We start from the raw sequence: 17,251 nt of genomic DNA, 5'->3' as shown, positions 1-17,251 counted from the left end.
ATGCAGAATTATCGATTTGCACCTAAGTAAACACTGGCATTTACACCTGCTTTTAGCTCCCTCTATAGAATCACACATAGCACCAATTGTGGGGGGTTATAGAATTTTGAGTACCATTTACTGAATTCACTCCAATGTGTTTTTGTAAACTCTGTCCCTATACATGCCTGTCAAAGTACGCACCAGCATGCCATCATTCTGTATTTTACTAGAGACTGTTTATATGTGTATATGGCCACTTAGCTGCAAAAGTGACTTTATAAAATTACTTCAATAGAGCCAGTTTCTAAAGGTGGAGTTTGGGTTGATTTGAAAATACACAAAATTTTGGTAAGTGTGCATACATTTTTAGTTCAAAAAACTATTTACACATTTCAAGGGCCCTTTTACTAAGCTGCAATAAAAAAAAAAAACACCAGGCCTTAGCATATGCTTACAAGGGTCATTCCCATGTGCTAAGGTCATTTTATCCACATGGGTAAAATGGCTGATTTATCTATTTCCAGCATTAATGGCCATGCGCTAATTTTCGTTTGTGGCCATTGTTGTGTGAGCACTTACCTATTTTGTGTGTTTTAAGGGGTTATGCACTAGCTATGTACTAATCGGTTAGCATGCACTGTCTGATTAGTTCAGAACATGGCTTCTCCAGCTCGACTCTCCCTTAGCACTTAAAAAGTACTTTATTTTTTAGCATGTGTGAAGTGCATGCACATGCAAAAATTACCATGGGATGTCTGAGCATACCCCACGGTATGCATTTTTTTGACGCAGTAAGCACACTTAGTTAAAGGGCCCCTAAACGATTAGGTATAATTGTGGTAGGGTCCTTTTAAGATGGCAATTTTCAATGTGCATGTGGAGTGATAAGTTCACATAGGAACATAACAGCTACATATTCTCCAGTGAAAGCAGATATAAAATGATCTCCCTTCAGTAGTGATTTTTGACAGGTCTTCAACTTATTGTTGAAGACCTGGAATTTGTTCAACTACACCTCCTTTCCCTAATTTCAATGGTAGTGAATGGTGGAAGCCACCCCTGCATATACTTAATATTTTTCTTTTTTTCCTTTTTCTCGATTTTTGTATATTGACTGTTGACCACCTTAATCAGGCTAACAAATTATTGGCCGTGTTGTTAATCCATAAAATAAATAAATATAAATTATATAAAACTAAACAAGCAAGATAATGGGCTAGATGGTCCATTGGTCTGACCCATTATGGATAACTTATGTGTGTGTGAGAAATGAGGAAAAGGTAGGAATGAATGAGTGAGTGTGTGTGCGTGCAGGGGGGAAGGGGGAGGGGCTGAGAAAAAGAGAAAGATAGATGGGTAATTGGAAAGTGACAAAGCAATAAAATTTTGTGATTTATAATGCGATCCAGATCTCTGTTAAGACCTCTTTTGCTGGTATCAAAATATTTTATCATCTTAAGTTCAAATGTTTATGCTCCTAGAATTGCTTTAAAATTTCCTCTTAGTATTCTAATTATAAAGTCATTGATGCAGTGTTCTGATCTTCTTCAGTGCAGGCGTCACACTGGCTAGTTTTATGGGGTCGATATTCAAAGTGGTTTAACAGGGCCAGAAGTGGTTCCTGTTCATGGCCAACTGGTCCTAATTCAGTGGCACTTAACAGGATAGCACCGCTGAAAATGCCTGGTTAGCACCCAGTTTGAAATTTTGGAGAGGTTCCGGAGGCAGAGTTAGGCCTTGGTTGGTTAAGTTCTGAAATTCAGCACTTATCCAGCCAAGATAACTGCGTAAACAGGTCTGCATAAAAGTGAATCCTATCTCTATGTGGTTCGCCATAGCCAGTTAAGTTTTGAATAGCACATTTACCCCTCTTTTAGCAAGTTGCAGAAGAGATTTCTACTGCGGTCTGGAATGCTTAATGATCTGACGATGCTTATAAAATTCCTATGAGTATCGAAGCAGTGTCAGAGCATTTAACACTCCGGGCAGCGGTAACTTAGTAAAAAGGGGGAGAAGGGGTTAACTGCTGCTTTTGCCAGCTCCGTGTACCGGCATTGAATTTTCAGGAATAATGCCGGCAGCTGTTTGCAAAACACTGATCGCTGCCATCCGAATATCTGGTCCATGGTGTTTAATGTGGTGCCTGTGTGAATTGTTTCTTAACTCTAGCATCTGCCCAATCTCGCCAATATTTATTTATTGGGATTTATGAATCACTTTTATGAAGAGATTCACCGAAGGTGATGTACAACAGTTACATGTAACATTTAACTTATAATGTTAACAGCATAACAATAGTAAAATGATTGAATATAGACAAAATACTTTAAATGAGATAAACTTGGAGAGGGCAAATTGAATCCTAATAGTAGGAATAACATGAACCAATATCAGAAATGTACACATTTATCAGCATTTCAGAACAATATAGCACCCTTCTTCACATGTTCTGAATTGGAATCCTCAACAGGTCTGTTTTCTGTCTCTCTGTGTGTGTATAAAACCAAAATATGCAAATTAACCTGGTTATTAGAGCACATGAATCCCATGGGTGTTCCTTTTTTTTTTGATATCCTGGAAACTGGAATTGTTTTTTGAGGCCTGGAGTTTTGAAACTCTGCATTAGAAAAATCATTCTTTTCTTACATAGCTTTGTTCCCTGGAGCTGAACGCATTAAGTACAAACTTCTTTCATATGGCAAAAAAAAAAAAGAAAAAATGAAGTGCTTAGCTAATGCAGTCCTATTAATCTATTCTCTTTTCTCCTTTCTCTCTTTATTTTCTCTCTCCTCCAATAGAAGTGGAACAAAGAGGTAATTGAATACCTTTTGATTTCTATATTACTTATTCATAGGATTACATTCCTTAACAGTTTTTAACGTGTAGCTGAAGTAATTTTGTCATTAATTTTTCACAATTGTATAGCTAGTTATTCTGCTACACATCTCTAATTTTGCCACAGGTTTTACTGGTGTTGAACATAATGCTTAAAAATATGTATTTATATCTTAGGCAGGCTAACTAATGGAATGAACTGAATTATGTTCCGAGTATTAACAAAATTGTATGCATTTATGGCCATGCACCTACCATGTTCATTATCTTGAAACTTCCTATAGTATTTTTTTTTTTTAAATAAAACTTTATTTGTATGAATAACAAATCTTGTTGTCTTCAGAGAAGAGTGTAATATTTTCTAAACTGGAATGCCATTTATTAAGGTGACATAAGAGTTCTCCAGAGGAGATGATAGTCAGTTTTTGAGACCTCATATACTAAAAACTAGGAACATTTTTGCAAACTATAGCTATGGGATTTACATCTGGTAACTATATTTTGCACATTACCATAGTTAGCATTGTGACATGTACTTAACTATTGCAATGTATAACATTCTATTTTCTTTTCTTTGAGTTTCCTCTTCACAGGGCAGTAGCATAATGTCAAAGGTTCTCATGACCCAAAAATGTTTTTAAAATATTTATACCGCCTAAAATATAGGCAGTTTCATAACAGGTGCCCTGGCTTCTCTAATGGGGTTTCTGATCCCAAGTGCTATAATGTTCTTCTTCCCTTGTCCCCCTATTGAAGCCCTGCCCCTTTAGGCATCCCCTTAAAGCAAACCTGATCCCTTGTGGTACTACCATGTTTCCCCGAATTTAAGACAGTGTCTTATATTAAATTGGGTCCAAAAACCGCATTAGGGCTTATTTTCAGGGGATGTCTTATTTATTTATTTTTTTTCCATGTACAACAATCATCTCTCCCTTCCTCTCCTCCACCCCAATTATTCAGTTTTTCCTTCTCTCCCCCCCCATGTGCAGCATCTTTCCTCCCCTCTCACCCATCCCCTTGTGCAGCATCCTTCTATCCCTCCCTCCCATCCCCCTGTGCAGCAGAACCCCCACCAGCCCTCCCACTATGAAACTGACATACCGTGCCTCCAAGGCCTCCTAAAGTAGCAAGGGTGGGGGTTGCTGAAACGAGTCTGATTTTTCTTTCAGCAAATCATGCAGCACTAGTGTCAGGGATGGAGGCAGGGAATGTCGGGGACATTGGGGGGGGGGGGAGCTTCAGGGGTTGATCATAACTAGGGCTTATTTTGGGGGTAGAACTTATATTAGGAGCATCTTTAAAAATCATGCTAGGGCTTATTTTCGGGGAAACGGGGTATTACGAGACTATGGTGAGGAATCACATGATACCATGTAACCAGTACAAAAACAAAAAAAGACCCAGCAATCCACAGTAAAAGCAATCCAATGAGAAAAACAAAAAATACTACGGATAAGATGTTCTGAAAATGATTTATTCCTTGGGTCCAGTTCTTTTTTGTGTTTCACCATGTAACCAGTGGCAGCTTTGAGGCTGGAGTGGTGATTGTTTCTATGCCCACATTCCCTAGAGGCTTTTTTTTGTCTATCAGGATCCCAAGGGATATGGGGGGTGAAGGGGTGCGATTAACCCTCACTTTTTGTTGTTTAAAGAGCAAGGCTTCAGTGCACATTATTTTAACATTTATACCCAGCACTAGGATTGATGGGGAGTTAAGGAGACCAATGGAGACCCTTTAGGGAACCCCTAATTTGGGTCATGTTCCTTTTATTAACACTGCTGTGATGCCAAAAGAGGAATTTTTTTGGTGATTTGAAGAAAAATAACACCCCTACAGGCATAGTTAATTTTCTTGGGAAAATGGACTCGTAAAACCTTTTTTGTTATATTTGGCATTAGTCAGGAGCTTTGCATGAATTTTCTTTGCAGCAACTCTTTGTAAAATTTAACTAACATCTTGCACATCGCAGACTTTTTTGCAAAAGTGTGCAATTGCAGTGCAAATTTTTGTGAACAGACTTCACTAAAATGCACTTGTTTCAAAGCAAAGTGTACTTTTTCAAAACCACAACACACGTTTTTTGATACATGAGACCTTTGATTAGATGCTTCTGAACATTGTCATTTTTGGATCATTTTTATGCTGGTGCTTGGCCAAAATATATTTTGTTTATCATTTTTAATACTTTCTAACCTTGCTTCCTTTGACATTTTAAGTAAACAGAATGGACATATTAGGAAGAGGAGCTACCTGCCAATAAAATATTTATTTTGCTGAAAAGAAAGTTATATTTTCAAAAGCATGTGCAACTTTCCAAACATGTTTGTGATTCTTCCCCCCCCCCTTTTTTTAAATAATAATTTACTCTTAACCTTTCATTTTTTACATTGTAAACCGGCCAGGTGTCCGTCGATGGTCGGTATATTAAAACTTAATAAACTTGAAACTTAAAGGTCATAGGTCATCTTTGTTTGAGATACCACTATGGACTCCTTTTACAAAGGTGTGCTAGCATTTTTAGCGCATGCACCAGATTAGTGTGCGCTACCTGAAAAACTGCCGCCTGATCAGGAGGCGGTAGCGGGTAGTGCGCGCTATTCCGCGCATTAAGGCCCTTACGCACCTTTGTAAAAGGAGCCCTAAGTGGTGTACAATTCACCAAGGGACCTTTTTCTGGTTCATAGACAAAACCGCCGAAGACAAAGGCGCGCGCCGACAACTGAGCGCAAGATGGAAGTGTGTGCCGAAGAAAAAGAGTATTTGTAGGGGCTTCGACGGGGGTTTTTGTTGGGGAACCCCCCCCCCCCCACTTTACTTAATACAGATTGTGGCGGCATTGTGGGGGTTTGAAGGAAAAAGTTTAGGGAAAAAGTGAAGTTTTCAGTAAAATGTGGGGGGTTACAACCCCCTAAACCCCCCACAATGCCCCCACAACGCAGCGCGATCTGTATAAAGTAAAGTGGGGAGGGGGTTCCCCCCCACCCACCCCCGTCGGAGCCCTTTAAAACAGTCATTTTCTTCGGCGCGCGCCTCCGCATTGTGATCAGTTGTCTTTGAGCGCCTTTGTCCCAGCGCGCTTTTGACCTGATACCCCTTTTTCTAAAGGGTTTTAAGACCTAAAACACAGTTAGTGTACCACAGAAGCTTACTGCAAGACACGTTAAAGTATTTTGCATTAATTTTGCCTGCTTGCACAGCCTCATTGCTCTTTATTATTTTTTTCTAAATTTTTCCAGAAATGGGCACCAAAACATTATTTCCTATAATATTCTGACATTTATATTCTGCCTAATTTTGCAGGAATTGAAGGTAGATTGCAAGAAAAAAGATCAACAACATTAGTTGAGAAATACAATAATTGTAGCTACATAATAAAATTTAAAATGGCATTTCAAACAGTTTAAACTCACAATATTAAATTTCCCCAAATTTAGACAATTATTATTGCTAGCTTTTACAAAGCCACAGTAGAGGTTTTTTAGTGTGGGCCAACGAGGCAAATGCTCTGACGCTCCATACCCTCCTATCCTCTCTTTTCCCATTAATTCCACATGTACTTGGCTCAGCTTAATGTTATCTACCTGCCAGTTAAATCTGTTGGGTCCCCTTATAATGTTTTACTAAAACCTCTACATCCTGTCAAGACTTTTATACAATAGCAGGGGAATTGTGACCCTATTCATCTGGACATTTCAATTTATATCACAACATTCTATGCAAAATTGAGCATAATTTGTTTGAAATGTTGCACAATGTAGTGGCAATATTTTGTTGTGACTAAGGTATTTATGATTTACTATTTTTAGGCTTAAAATGTTGCACAAGATGTACAAATGGTTCAGCTTTCTTTTTCCATGTTTATTGCAATCAGAGGTAAACATACCTCTAATAAGGAAGCGCCTTTGGAAATAATTTCCTAGGTCTATATTTTAACAAAAATCTTACCATGGTGTTATTTTCAATGCAACCGATTCACTAAAAAGTGCATGTTAAATTTTAGCTCAGTTTACCACACCTTCTTGCCCTGACCTCTAAACTAATTGCCTATTAAACAAAAAAAAATTACTCAACAGTTTAAAATAATTTTATAAATAAAACTTTGTTGAGGTTGAAGAGAATGGATTGTCAGAGATTGAATAATTATTTGGACTTACCAACACATGATAGTTATCCTGATAAAGATCAAGTGTTTGGCCTGCTCGTGTTTTTTTCTCTGTCCATTTTATAATTCCCTTCCAATATGTGGGAAAAAATGTGCATTTATATGAATGTGTTTGTTGAAGACTCCCAAATTTTAATATTATAATATCTTGATATTTATTTATTTATTTATTTTTTTTAACTAACACATTTTGGGGTCCTTTTACAAAGCTGCAGTAGTAAGTTGCTTTAGGGTGCCCTTCTGCAGGTCTTTCCCACATACTAAGGGCCTGAATCTCTATAGCACGCTGATCTCAGCAGACACCTAAGAGGAGTTTGATCCAATCTGGGCCATGGGCTCCTCTCTCTCTGTATCCCATGTAATCCATGGGGAAGAAGGCTCTGATTGGCTCAGATGCCTAAGGCTCCTCCCCTTTGGGGGGCATCCGTTGGCAGGAGGAAGTAGGCTTCCCTCCTGCCAATTATCTTTTGTGCGAGGGGGCGAGGAGACGCTATGGCAGGAGGGAGTGGGCATCTCTCCTGCCAATTTTCTTTCGTGGGGGGAGGTGGGGTCGACATAGCAGGAGGAAGTGGGCATTCCTCCTGCTAGTTTTGTTGTTGCGGGGGGTGGGAGGGGGAGGTCAGTTTGCGATGCTGGTCCTGGTTCGTCGGGGAGGGCTGTCATTGGCGGGGAGGGGGTGCTTTTTTTCTTTCTTTCTTTTTTTTTTTGAATGGGGCAGATATTGTTTGTGTATAATACACAAAGCATCTGAGCCCATTAAAAAAAGGAAAAAAATATGGTTTTCTGCCCCGAACAGTTGAGTGGCAGGAGGTTTTCCCCTGCCTCTCAGCTGTTCGGGCTTTCCCTTCCGGCTCTGCGTATATGTAAGAGTCGCTCTCACAGCCATCAATCGGACAGGAGAGTTGGGGAATATGACAAATCTCTGCGTGAATCATTTGCATGAAAACATTTTTGTGCATCAATAGCTCTTTTAGAATTGGCCTCAGTCTGAATGGAAAGAACTAAAATTTAGGGACATAGTTATCAGTGTGGTGTCTCATTATGACATGCTATTTTACCAATAACTTGTATTTTAGAAAAGGTTCCATTTTATGCAGTGAGATGTGGTGGCCCTTTTATTAGTCTGCTAAACCCTAACATGGGCTTAGCACAAGAGAAAAGGCTTTACTGCAAAATGTACTAAAGTAATTTGTCTGACAATGTGTGTTAATCACATACTGTTTATTAAAAAATAATTATTGGGTGAGAGAGTTTCTTGGGTGGAGACTAGGTATAGGTGCAGTATCCAGCTACTGGGCTCAGATTAGTGCGCAAAACCTGGATAACGTGGAGTTAATATGAGAACACTCGGTGCCTTTTAAATTGGAGGTGGTGAGTGTTCTCATGGTAATATATTTTCAGATCTTCTGTGCTAATGGAAATATAATTGTGGGACATTAAAAAAAGTCCTATATTAGGGACATATTAAACATGGTCTTAGCACATGGAAAAGGCTCACATTAAAATACACTAAGTGCATCATAATGGAAGCCCCCTGCTTTCTAATAATTGTTATTTTATTGTTAACCCCATCTGAACAGTAGCTCAAGATAACTTCTGTTTTGAGCCATTGTGGTTCAAAGTGGCTGCTGTGACCTCTACCTTTGTATAGCAGGATGCCCTCTGGTGGCAGAACTGTGAGGACACTGCCAGGGTCATAGCTGCTGGTTGGAACCCTGGTGGCTCAGAGGTAAGAGCTCCAGAGTTCTGCTGCTGTCTCGGTCCTATAGACTTATCAGAGACACCACAGAGTGAGTCACTGGGAAAGGGGGAGGGGTGTGTGTGTAAGAAAGGGTCAGAGTATGGCATTCAGGGGTTTCCCCTAGAGGGAGGGTGGACTTAGCTGGAGGACTCATGGTAAAGTGGTGTTACTTTCCCATACAGAATGTGTGCTACATAGGCATCCTCCAGCTGCCTAAATATAGGTGCCCAGTTACAGAATTACCCCCTTACTGTGGTATTTTTACTATGCAGTAAATGTTAGCACAAGGCTGCACTAATGGCTACAGTGAGTTAAAAAAAAGATGTTGTGTTTAATTCATGTTACTGCCCTGAAAAGATAGAACACAGTAACTCAAATTTTTTGTTAAAACCATGCTAACTCGCCAGATGTCCTGCATTATATGGAAGCCATTTAACATTTTCAAGCCTCCAGCAAAAGTCCAGAACACAGTGGGGTCTTTTTACTAAGCAAGTGCTAACGCATGCTTACTGCAGGATTAAAAGACACTTACCGCAGCATGTGGCCGGGCATCCTGTGGTAGTTTTGGGATCGGCACACAGGTCCCACACACTAAAAAAATAGATTTTATTATTTTGGTGTGGGGGCGTGTTTGGGGTCAGAGAGTAGGCATGCCCTGCACTAATCAACACAGCTGCATTGTCACACACTAATCGATTAGTGCATGGTTAGCATGGAAGTCCTTAGGCCCTGACTATAAGTGACGCCTAAAGTTAGGTGCCTAGATTAGCGCACCTACCGATTTAAGCACTTAGGAGCAGATTCTCAAAACTTACCGTGCCATTAGCATGGCAGTATTTTACCAGCCAATTTTCAGAACAGCTCACTGTGGTCTTTTCCAAGCTTCCTGGCAGACTCCGACTTTGCCATGCAAATGCATCATAACGAGGTCATAAATATTAAAGTGGCAGTAAAATGAGCTCATCAATATTTAAATGAGCATTCCAGGAGATTCTCCATCATCACTAGATGATTTTCCAAGTGTGACGCCAGTTTTTGATGACCAAAAATTACCAGCTGGTCCAGGGGTGCCAGTACTGTGCAAACCGCATCTCAGGTGTGTGTTTCTGGCTGTGGCTGCTCATAAAATAAAAAAAAATGGCATCCATGTACAAAATATTATACATCTGCTTCGTAGCATTGCCGAATGTCCTGTGAACTGCAACAGCCAGTAGTCAACATGAAAAGAAAACCACCAAAAAGTACTGGGCTTTTATCTCTTTTGCGACATGAGTGGCTATGACGTGTGCATACTGTATATTGAGCTCCAATAAGGTACACATACAATATGTGTGCCTACGGCATAGCTTTTCCTGGCACATGCACACATTTACAACTCTTTCCATGGTCTGTTCTGCACATGTGTTGATTGCTGTCACCAGTGACTTAACTCATGTAAATCTGGTGTCCTTCCGTGAACCTCACTTGCTTGCATGTTTTTTTTTAAGAATCACTTGTCTTTTTGAAATTGTTACATTTACGGCTGCAACAGCGGCTTGTCGGATTTTACTGGCGAAATTAAAGAATCTTCCTCTTATTTAAAAAGCTTAATTGGTGCCAATAACAAGCAATTATTACTTTATAATCGGCTTAAATTAAAATTAATTGGGTGGTAGATGCTAAAAGTGGCCTCAGCATGTGGAAAACTCATGTGCTAATAATAGTGCAGGTCACTTTTTAATGTAACTTGGTAAAAGGGCCCCAGTTTCTCTTGATAAATGGGAACTATGTTAAGCCAAAACACAGTATTGTATTAGTTTTGGTCAAGAATTACATCATGGGGATATATTTGAAGAAATTGTTTTTTGTTTTTTTTTTTACATTCTCAACAGTTTCCGGGTTTGCCTTTTCAGGGCCAAAGCATGCCCTAAGTGTAGAAAAATGGGTACTTATTACTGTTTAAAAAAAAATGAGCAGTAAAACATCACAGACAGTGGTGTAGCACAGAACTCATGAAAGCACTTATTTGAAAAGTGATGCTTCTTAACTTGATTATTAGCAGATTAAAATTGAAACCTTATTTATATATATATTTTTTTCCTTTCCACACCTTTCTCATTTTTCCTTCCACTAATCACTCATCATGTATTGATAAGTCTTTATATCTTCTGTGACATTTAGGAGCTTTGAAGATCTTTAACTTCAGACAACTTTGATACTTAGGCCACTAATACAGAATGGGCCCGATTCTATATATGGTGTCTAAAAAGTAGACACTAACTAATGTGACACTGAGAGTGATTCTTTAAAAGTTAGGCATAATTTATAGAATCACGCTTAGCGCCACCTAAGTGGCCTAAGGCGATGCTAGATGTCCTAATTTTAAGCGCACCTTATTTATGCCAGGGTTTTCTTGGCCTAAATGTGTGCACCTAGATTAAGCGCTTTCAGGTACCTAAGTCCAAAACAGGTGCCCTCATGCAAAACACGCCACAATCCACCCATAGCCATGCCTACTTTGTAATAAGTGTCTTAGTCTAGGCACCTACCTCAAAGTGGTAGGCACCTACCAAGTTAGTGGCCTAATATCCAGTTATGTGCAATTTACATAAATTACGAGGTGCTAATTGTCAATTATCAGCACTGATTAAGGTTATTAAAAATTTGCTAGGCACCTACATCTAGGTGTGCCAATGTAGGTGCCTAACTTTATGCAGACTACATAGAATTTGTTTGAATATAACAAAATATCTTCAAAGCTCCTAAGGGCTCCTTTTACGAAGCCGCGCTAGCGGCTTTATCGCACACACATTTTTAGCGCGCGCTAACCCCCACGCTAGCTGGAAAACTACCGCCTGCTCAAGAGGAGGCAGTAGCGGCTAGCGCGTCCGGCAAATTAACGCGCGCTATTACGCACGTTAAACCACTAACGCGTCTTCCTAAAAAGAGCCCTAAATATCACAGAACTTTGAAGATATTTTTTGTTTCTCATATTCTGTATTAGTGGCCTGCCTGAGTATCATAAAGTTGTCTGAAGCTAACATTAATTGTTTAATGAGAAAATTGCTGAAGGTTAACAGCATGGACAACTTACTAATGGTTAATTCAGCACCTTAACAGTTAACATGTTTTATTGCTATCACAGTAATTACCACCGATTAATTAGCTTAGAAGATACCAGCCTTCCATCCTGCTTTACCCTTTAGCCTATTGGCTGGCTAAGGAATGTCTGACCAATGGTATCTCCCAAGCTACTGGTCCTGCCTCCTGCTAAGGAATGTCTGACCAATAGGCTGCAGGAGGAGGCAGGAGAAGTAGCTGCAGACACAGCCTTACTTCCTGCTTTCCCCTTCATTGGGAAGATTTCAGTTCTGATGTTTGGGCAATGCTGGAAATAATATTTGAGGTGCTCTAGCACCCACAGAGCTGGCACCTATGTTTGTTATTGTATATGGTATTTTTGAGAATGAAAATTTGAAATTTGAAAGGTTTTGAACAGTTGCTGAAATAAACAGGTAAAGACAAATAAAAAAAAGTTATTTTACATATCTGTTTACTTATTTTTTTGTTAAATATAGAGAAAGATAATTAGTTTATCCAAAATTATATATACAGGAACTATAATAAAATGTATCTTCCATGGGTGAGAGACCATAATACTATTTGTATGGATTATGTTCCTGAATGTTCATGTTATGGCTGTTCTGAAACTTGATTTCCTTATAAATGTTAAATAATATTTCAAGCTTGTAAAATACCAGACACTAATTGCATATCCATATTTCTAACATTTCCCCTTGAACAGTTTTTCTTTGTCCTGGATTGCTGAAAGGCGTATACCAGAGTGAGCATTTATTTGAATCTGACCACCAGTCTGGAGCATGGTGCAAGGATCCCCTTCAGGCTTCTGACAAAATCTACTATATGCCTTGGACACCATACAGAACGGATACATTGACCGAGTATTCTTCAAAGGATGACTTCATTGCAGGGAGACCAACCACTACCTACAAGCTGCCTCATCGGGTAGATGGCACTGGATTTGTAGTGTATGATGGAGCTTTATTTTTCAACAAAGAACGCACCAGGAACATTGTGAAGTTTGACTTGCGGACACGGATAAAAAGTGGTGAGGCCATTATAGCAAATGCCAATTACCATGACACATCTCCTTATAGATGGGGAGGCAAGTCAGACATTGATCTAGCGGTGGATGAGAATGGACTGTGGGTCATCTATGCAACAGAACAAAACAATGGTAGGATTGTCATTAGTCAGTTAAACCCTTACACCTTGAGAATTGAAGGGACCTGGGACACAGCGTACGACAAAAGATCAGCTTCCAATGCATTTATGATTTGTGGAATTTTGTATGTGGTCAAGTCCGTGTATGAAGATGATGATAATGAAGCCACAGGGAATAAGATTGATTACATTTACAATACCGATCAAAGCAAGGATGGTTACGTAGACATTCCTTTTCCAAATTCATACCAGTATATTGCTGCTGTGGATTATAATCCAAGAGACAATTTGCTTTATGTCTGGAACAACTATCATGTGGTGAAGTATTCTTTGGATTTTGGACCACTGGACAGCAAATCAGGTACAGTCTATATTAAATGTAGTTCCCTTACTATCTTAATAGATGAGTGTAATATGATGACTCTCTGGTGCTATGACCATGCAATTCATAACTCTATGAACTCCCATTATGAAGTGGGAGACTGAATCTGTAAATACTAAGGAGCACTTCTACTGCTTGCTTGTGCGGGATGAGGCTCTGGTACTGATGGGATGCTTTTGTCTTTGAGGGAATGGAAATACAAAGGCCCCTTATTTTAGCTGCAGAAGATTCTCTCTATTTGCTGGCCTTTTCACCTTGGGTTAGTTGGCACAGGAGAACATGATCTGAAAAATGTGACATTATGATGACCAAATTGTCCTTAAACAAGGCCCTTTTAACATTTTTACATATTGTTAGTACTGAGCACTTTGGGCCAGATTCTATAAACAGCGTTGTAAGTTAGGCTGCAGTAGGCTCCATACTGCTACTTAACTTAATTGCGTTAATTGGTTTTAATCAGCCTGGTAATTGACTGTGCCATTAAAAACTTTTTTTTTTAAACAAGTAGGCACCAGTAGATGCTTACAGAGGTAGGCATCATAATCACATCTAAGAAGGTGCTCATCAGCGCTTAAGGTCAAAGTAGGTATGGTAGGGAGATGAGCTTAGGTGCTGTTAGAAGCGATTTTTTAAGAACTTGGGCATCTGCAATATAGGCCAGTAAAACCCTGGCCTACATTGCAGACACCTAAGTTATGTGGTAGCCACATTTCTTTAAATGGTGCCTAAGCATGATTGTCATGCAGCTAGTGCTGCTTTTGTAGATGGCTGCTGATTTAGGCACCCTTTATAGAATCCAGTCCTTTGTGTTAATATTGGTCAGTAATATACATTATCTCAGTGGTTCCCAAACCCTGTCCTGGGGGATCCCCAGCCAGTCAGGTTTTCAAGATATCCCTAATGAATATGCATGAGAGAGATTTGCATACCTGTCACTTCCATTATATGCAAATCTCTCTCATGCATATTCATTAGGGATATCTTGAAAACCTGACTGGCTGGGGGTCCCCCAGGACAGGTTTGGGAACCACTGCATTATCTCATGATTTTAAATTTAATAGTGAAGCACTGAAGAGTATAGACTCACAAGTATAGAAGTCTTGACTGCAAAGTAAATAGCCTGTGTTCTGGCAGAACCACGGCCCTTTGTGTCGCTGCTGATATGCCTCGAAAATCTGATGTGGATATGACAATAAACATGAAAATTAATAGGGACAGGTCTACTCATGTATGCATGCACACACTCAGACTCGTCCACAACCCCAGACCTTCCCATGGCTTGCATAAATAGACCTTATGAACATTTCTGTTTCTTTAGTAGCTAGCCTCCTCTTTTACTAAGGGCTCCTTTTATCAAGGTGCGCTAGCGGAGTTAGCGCGTCGGACCTTTCATCATGCGCTAACCCCCGTGGCAAGCCAAAAAACTAACGCCTCGTCAATGGAGGCGTTAGCGACTAGCACGGCAGGTGGTTTAACGCGCGGTATTCCACGCGTTAAACCCCTACCGCAGCTTGATAAAAGGATCCCTAAGGTGCATTAGCATTTAGCATGTGCTAAATCGACTAGCGCACCTTAGTAAAAGGACCCCTAGGCTAAATAAAAAAATGGTGATATGTTAAATAGGATATGTTTTATGCATTTAAAATTTAATAAAATAGCTCATATCAGGGCCTTTTGAGTTTAACATTTGAATATGACATGAATGCCTAATTATATGGCACCCTAGCTGATCTTGGGTGGAATGTAAGCATATGTGGTGATGTTTATATACGTTATTATAGAAAATGATTTTTTAATGACAGACTAACATTGCTTAAACATATTCAAACTTTAAATTTGTGTTTTTCCATGTGAACAAGTAGTCTGAATCTGAGTGCAGAAAAATTACATTAATGAATTGTGGATTGGGTCTCCCAAGATGTGCAGCTGGCTTGAGTTTCCTGTACCAAATGGTTTTCAATTCTCACCTAGTTGCTGTTTGAATCTGAGGAGTCAGATTTGATTTGCACACACGTATTTTAAAGACTGCTAAGGAAGTTTGCTGGAAACTGAGTAGCACATAAATTGCACCCATTTTTAACTGCAGTTTCAATTTATTATTTCTTGTCCGCCTTTATCCAGGGTGGATTACAATAAATACATACATAATAAAACCATAGTGATACAAACATTTTTAACGTTGTAGTCCATGCGCTGGTAACCAGCCAAGTGGATTATAACAATGTCATATGGATGAGTCTGGCAAAATTTAAATTGCAGGTGATTCAAAATGTGATTGTCTAAGCTTTTTGTGAAGCCTTTTTTTTTTTTTTTCTTTCTTTCTTTCTTCAGAAAAAGGGCTTTTCTATCTTCACTTGACTTGCTGTGGAACTCCAAATTTAAAATCCTACACCTTGAGACTTTATTTGCTGCTGGGTTACCTTAACAGTAATTGTGGGTTTACTGAAGTAAAGAAGCACTATTAAGGGGGCATTCATCAAGGGACGCTAACCAATTTAACGCATGCTAACGATTAGTGCATGCTAAATACTAAACCTCCCTTTGGAATATAATGGGAATCTTAGCGTATAGTGCGTGCTAATCATTAGGCCCTATAGTGTTAGATCAGAGAAAGAGGAAGGACATTTTCTGTAGTTGCTTCAGAACTATGGAATTGGGCCAGTAGATATCAGACACATCGGGCTAGTTTCAATAAATGATGCTCTGAAATTGGCACAACCCCATAAAATAAACAAGTGCATATTATAGATTAACACTGAGTGCCAATATTGGCACCCAGATATGGGTGCCAGGATCTATGACTGAAACCAGGTGTAATTCCTGGTACCCAAATTGAGCGCATATCCCCGGTATTCTATAACACTGCATGCAAATTTTAGGAACACCTATGACCCATCCATGCATGGCCACATCCCCTCTTTGGTTAAATGCTCTGGGATTTGGGTGCATATTGTTGTAGAACAGTGTGTAGGAAGAGGTGTGCTTGAATTAAAATTGGTGTCAATTTATGCCAGTTAATACACAATTTTTCACACTAATTGTCTCATTAACCAATTTAGTAGGGCACACATCTTGGATCAGTTTCCACATATTAGGGCCCAATTTTGGGTGCCATATATATAATCCAGGAGATAAGGGGTTAGGCAGTGTCTTTTATTATCCACTATAATAAAACTCTTAGTGGGCATGCACACTTCAATCTCCTTGTGCCGTGATCCATGGTGCCGCGCCACCGCATGCGCAGTAGAAGGAACCTGTGGTGATTTGTGACTCATACGGCAGTTTCCCCAGCGGCGGTGGTGGTTTGCAATGTGTGCGGCAGTTTCCCCAGCTGAACACGGAGACTTATCAGATAATAGCAGGGAAGGGGTGCTACTAGACAGGGGGAAGGTAAAAGTAAGGGAGAAGGCTACTGCTGGACAGGGGGAGCAGGGAAGGAGTGCTGCTGGACAGGGGGCATGTAAAGTTAGGGACACTGCTGGACAGGGGGAGCAGGGAATGTGTGCTGATGGACAGGGGGGAGGTAAAAGAAAGGGAGAAGGGCTACTGCTGGACAGGGGGAGCAGGGAAGGGGTGCTGCTGGACAGGGGGTAGGTAAAAGAAAGGGAGAAGGGCTACTGCTGGACAGGGGGAGAGACAAAGAAAGACAGACAGGGGGCCAGGGAGAGAGAAAGAAAGACAGACAGGGGGCCAGGGAGAGAGACAGGAAGAAAGACAGGCAGGAAGCAGGGAGAGAGAAAGAAAGACAGGGGAAGAGAGACAGAAAGAAAAACAGACATACAGAAAGAAATAAATGCCTAAGTTTACACATCTATTCTAGCACCCGTTAATATAACGGGCTAAAAAACTAGTTTCAAATAATTTTATTGCATTTCAGAAACAGTAAAACATGCAATGCATCCATATGAAAATCAACTGCCAATA

General features: G+C 39.9%; 1 protein-coding gene across 24 annotated transcripts in view; it reads left to right on the top strand.

Annotated features, from left to right (window-relative positions):
• Nucleotides 1-17,251, top strand: part of ADGRL3 (adhesion G protein-coupled receptor L3) — a 1,804,713-nt gene that overhangs the window by 1,165,265 nt on the left and 622,197 nt on the right. For 19 of the 24 annotated variants that reach the window (XM_033915103.1, XM_033915068.1, XM_033915049.1 and 16 more), the window contains 2 exons: nt 2,781-2,795; nt 12,506-13,306. In XM_033915103.1, the coding sequence (XP_033770994.1) occupies nt 2,781-2,795; nt 12,506-13,306 (816 nt within the window). The remainder of the gene's footprint in view (nt 1-2,780; nt 2,796-12,505; nt 13,307-17,251) is intronic. The other 5 variants (XM_033915078.1, XM_033915165.1, XM_033915144.1 and 2 more) reach the window with 1 other exon arrangement.

Source organism: Geotrypetes seraphini, chromosome 1 (assembly GCF_902459505.1).
Source record: "Geotrypetes seraphini chromosome 1, aGeoSer1.1, whole genome shotgun sequence".
Lineage (NCBI taxonomy): Eukaryota > Metazoa > Chordata > Amphibia > Gymnophiona > Dermophiidae > Geotrypetes > Geotrypetes seraphini.
Note: the sequence above shows the minus strand (reverse complement) of the source record. Positions and strands in the feature narration are given on the sequence as shown.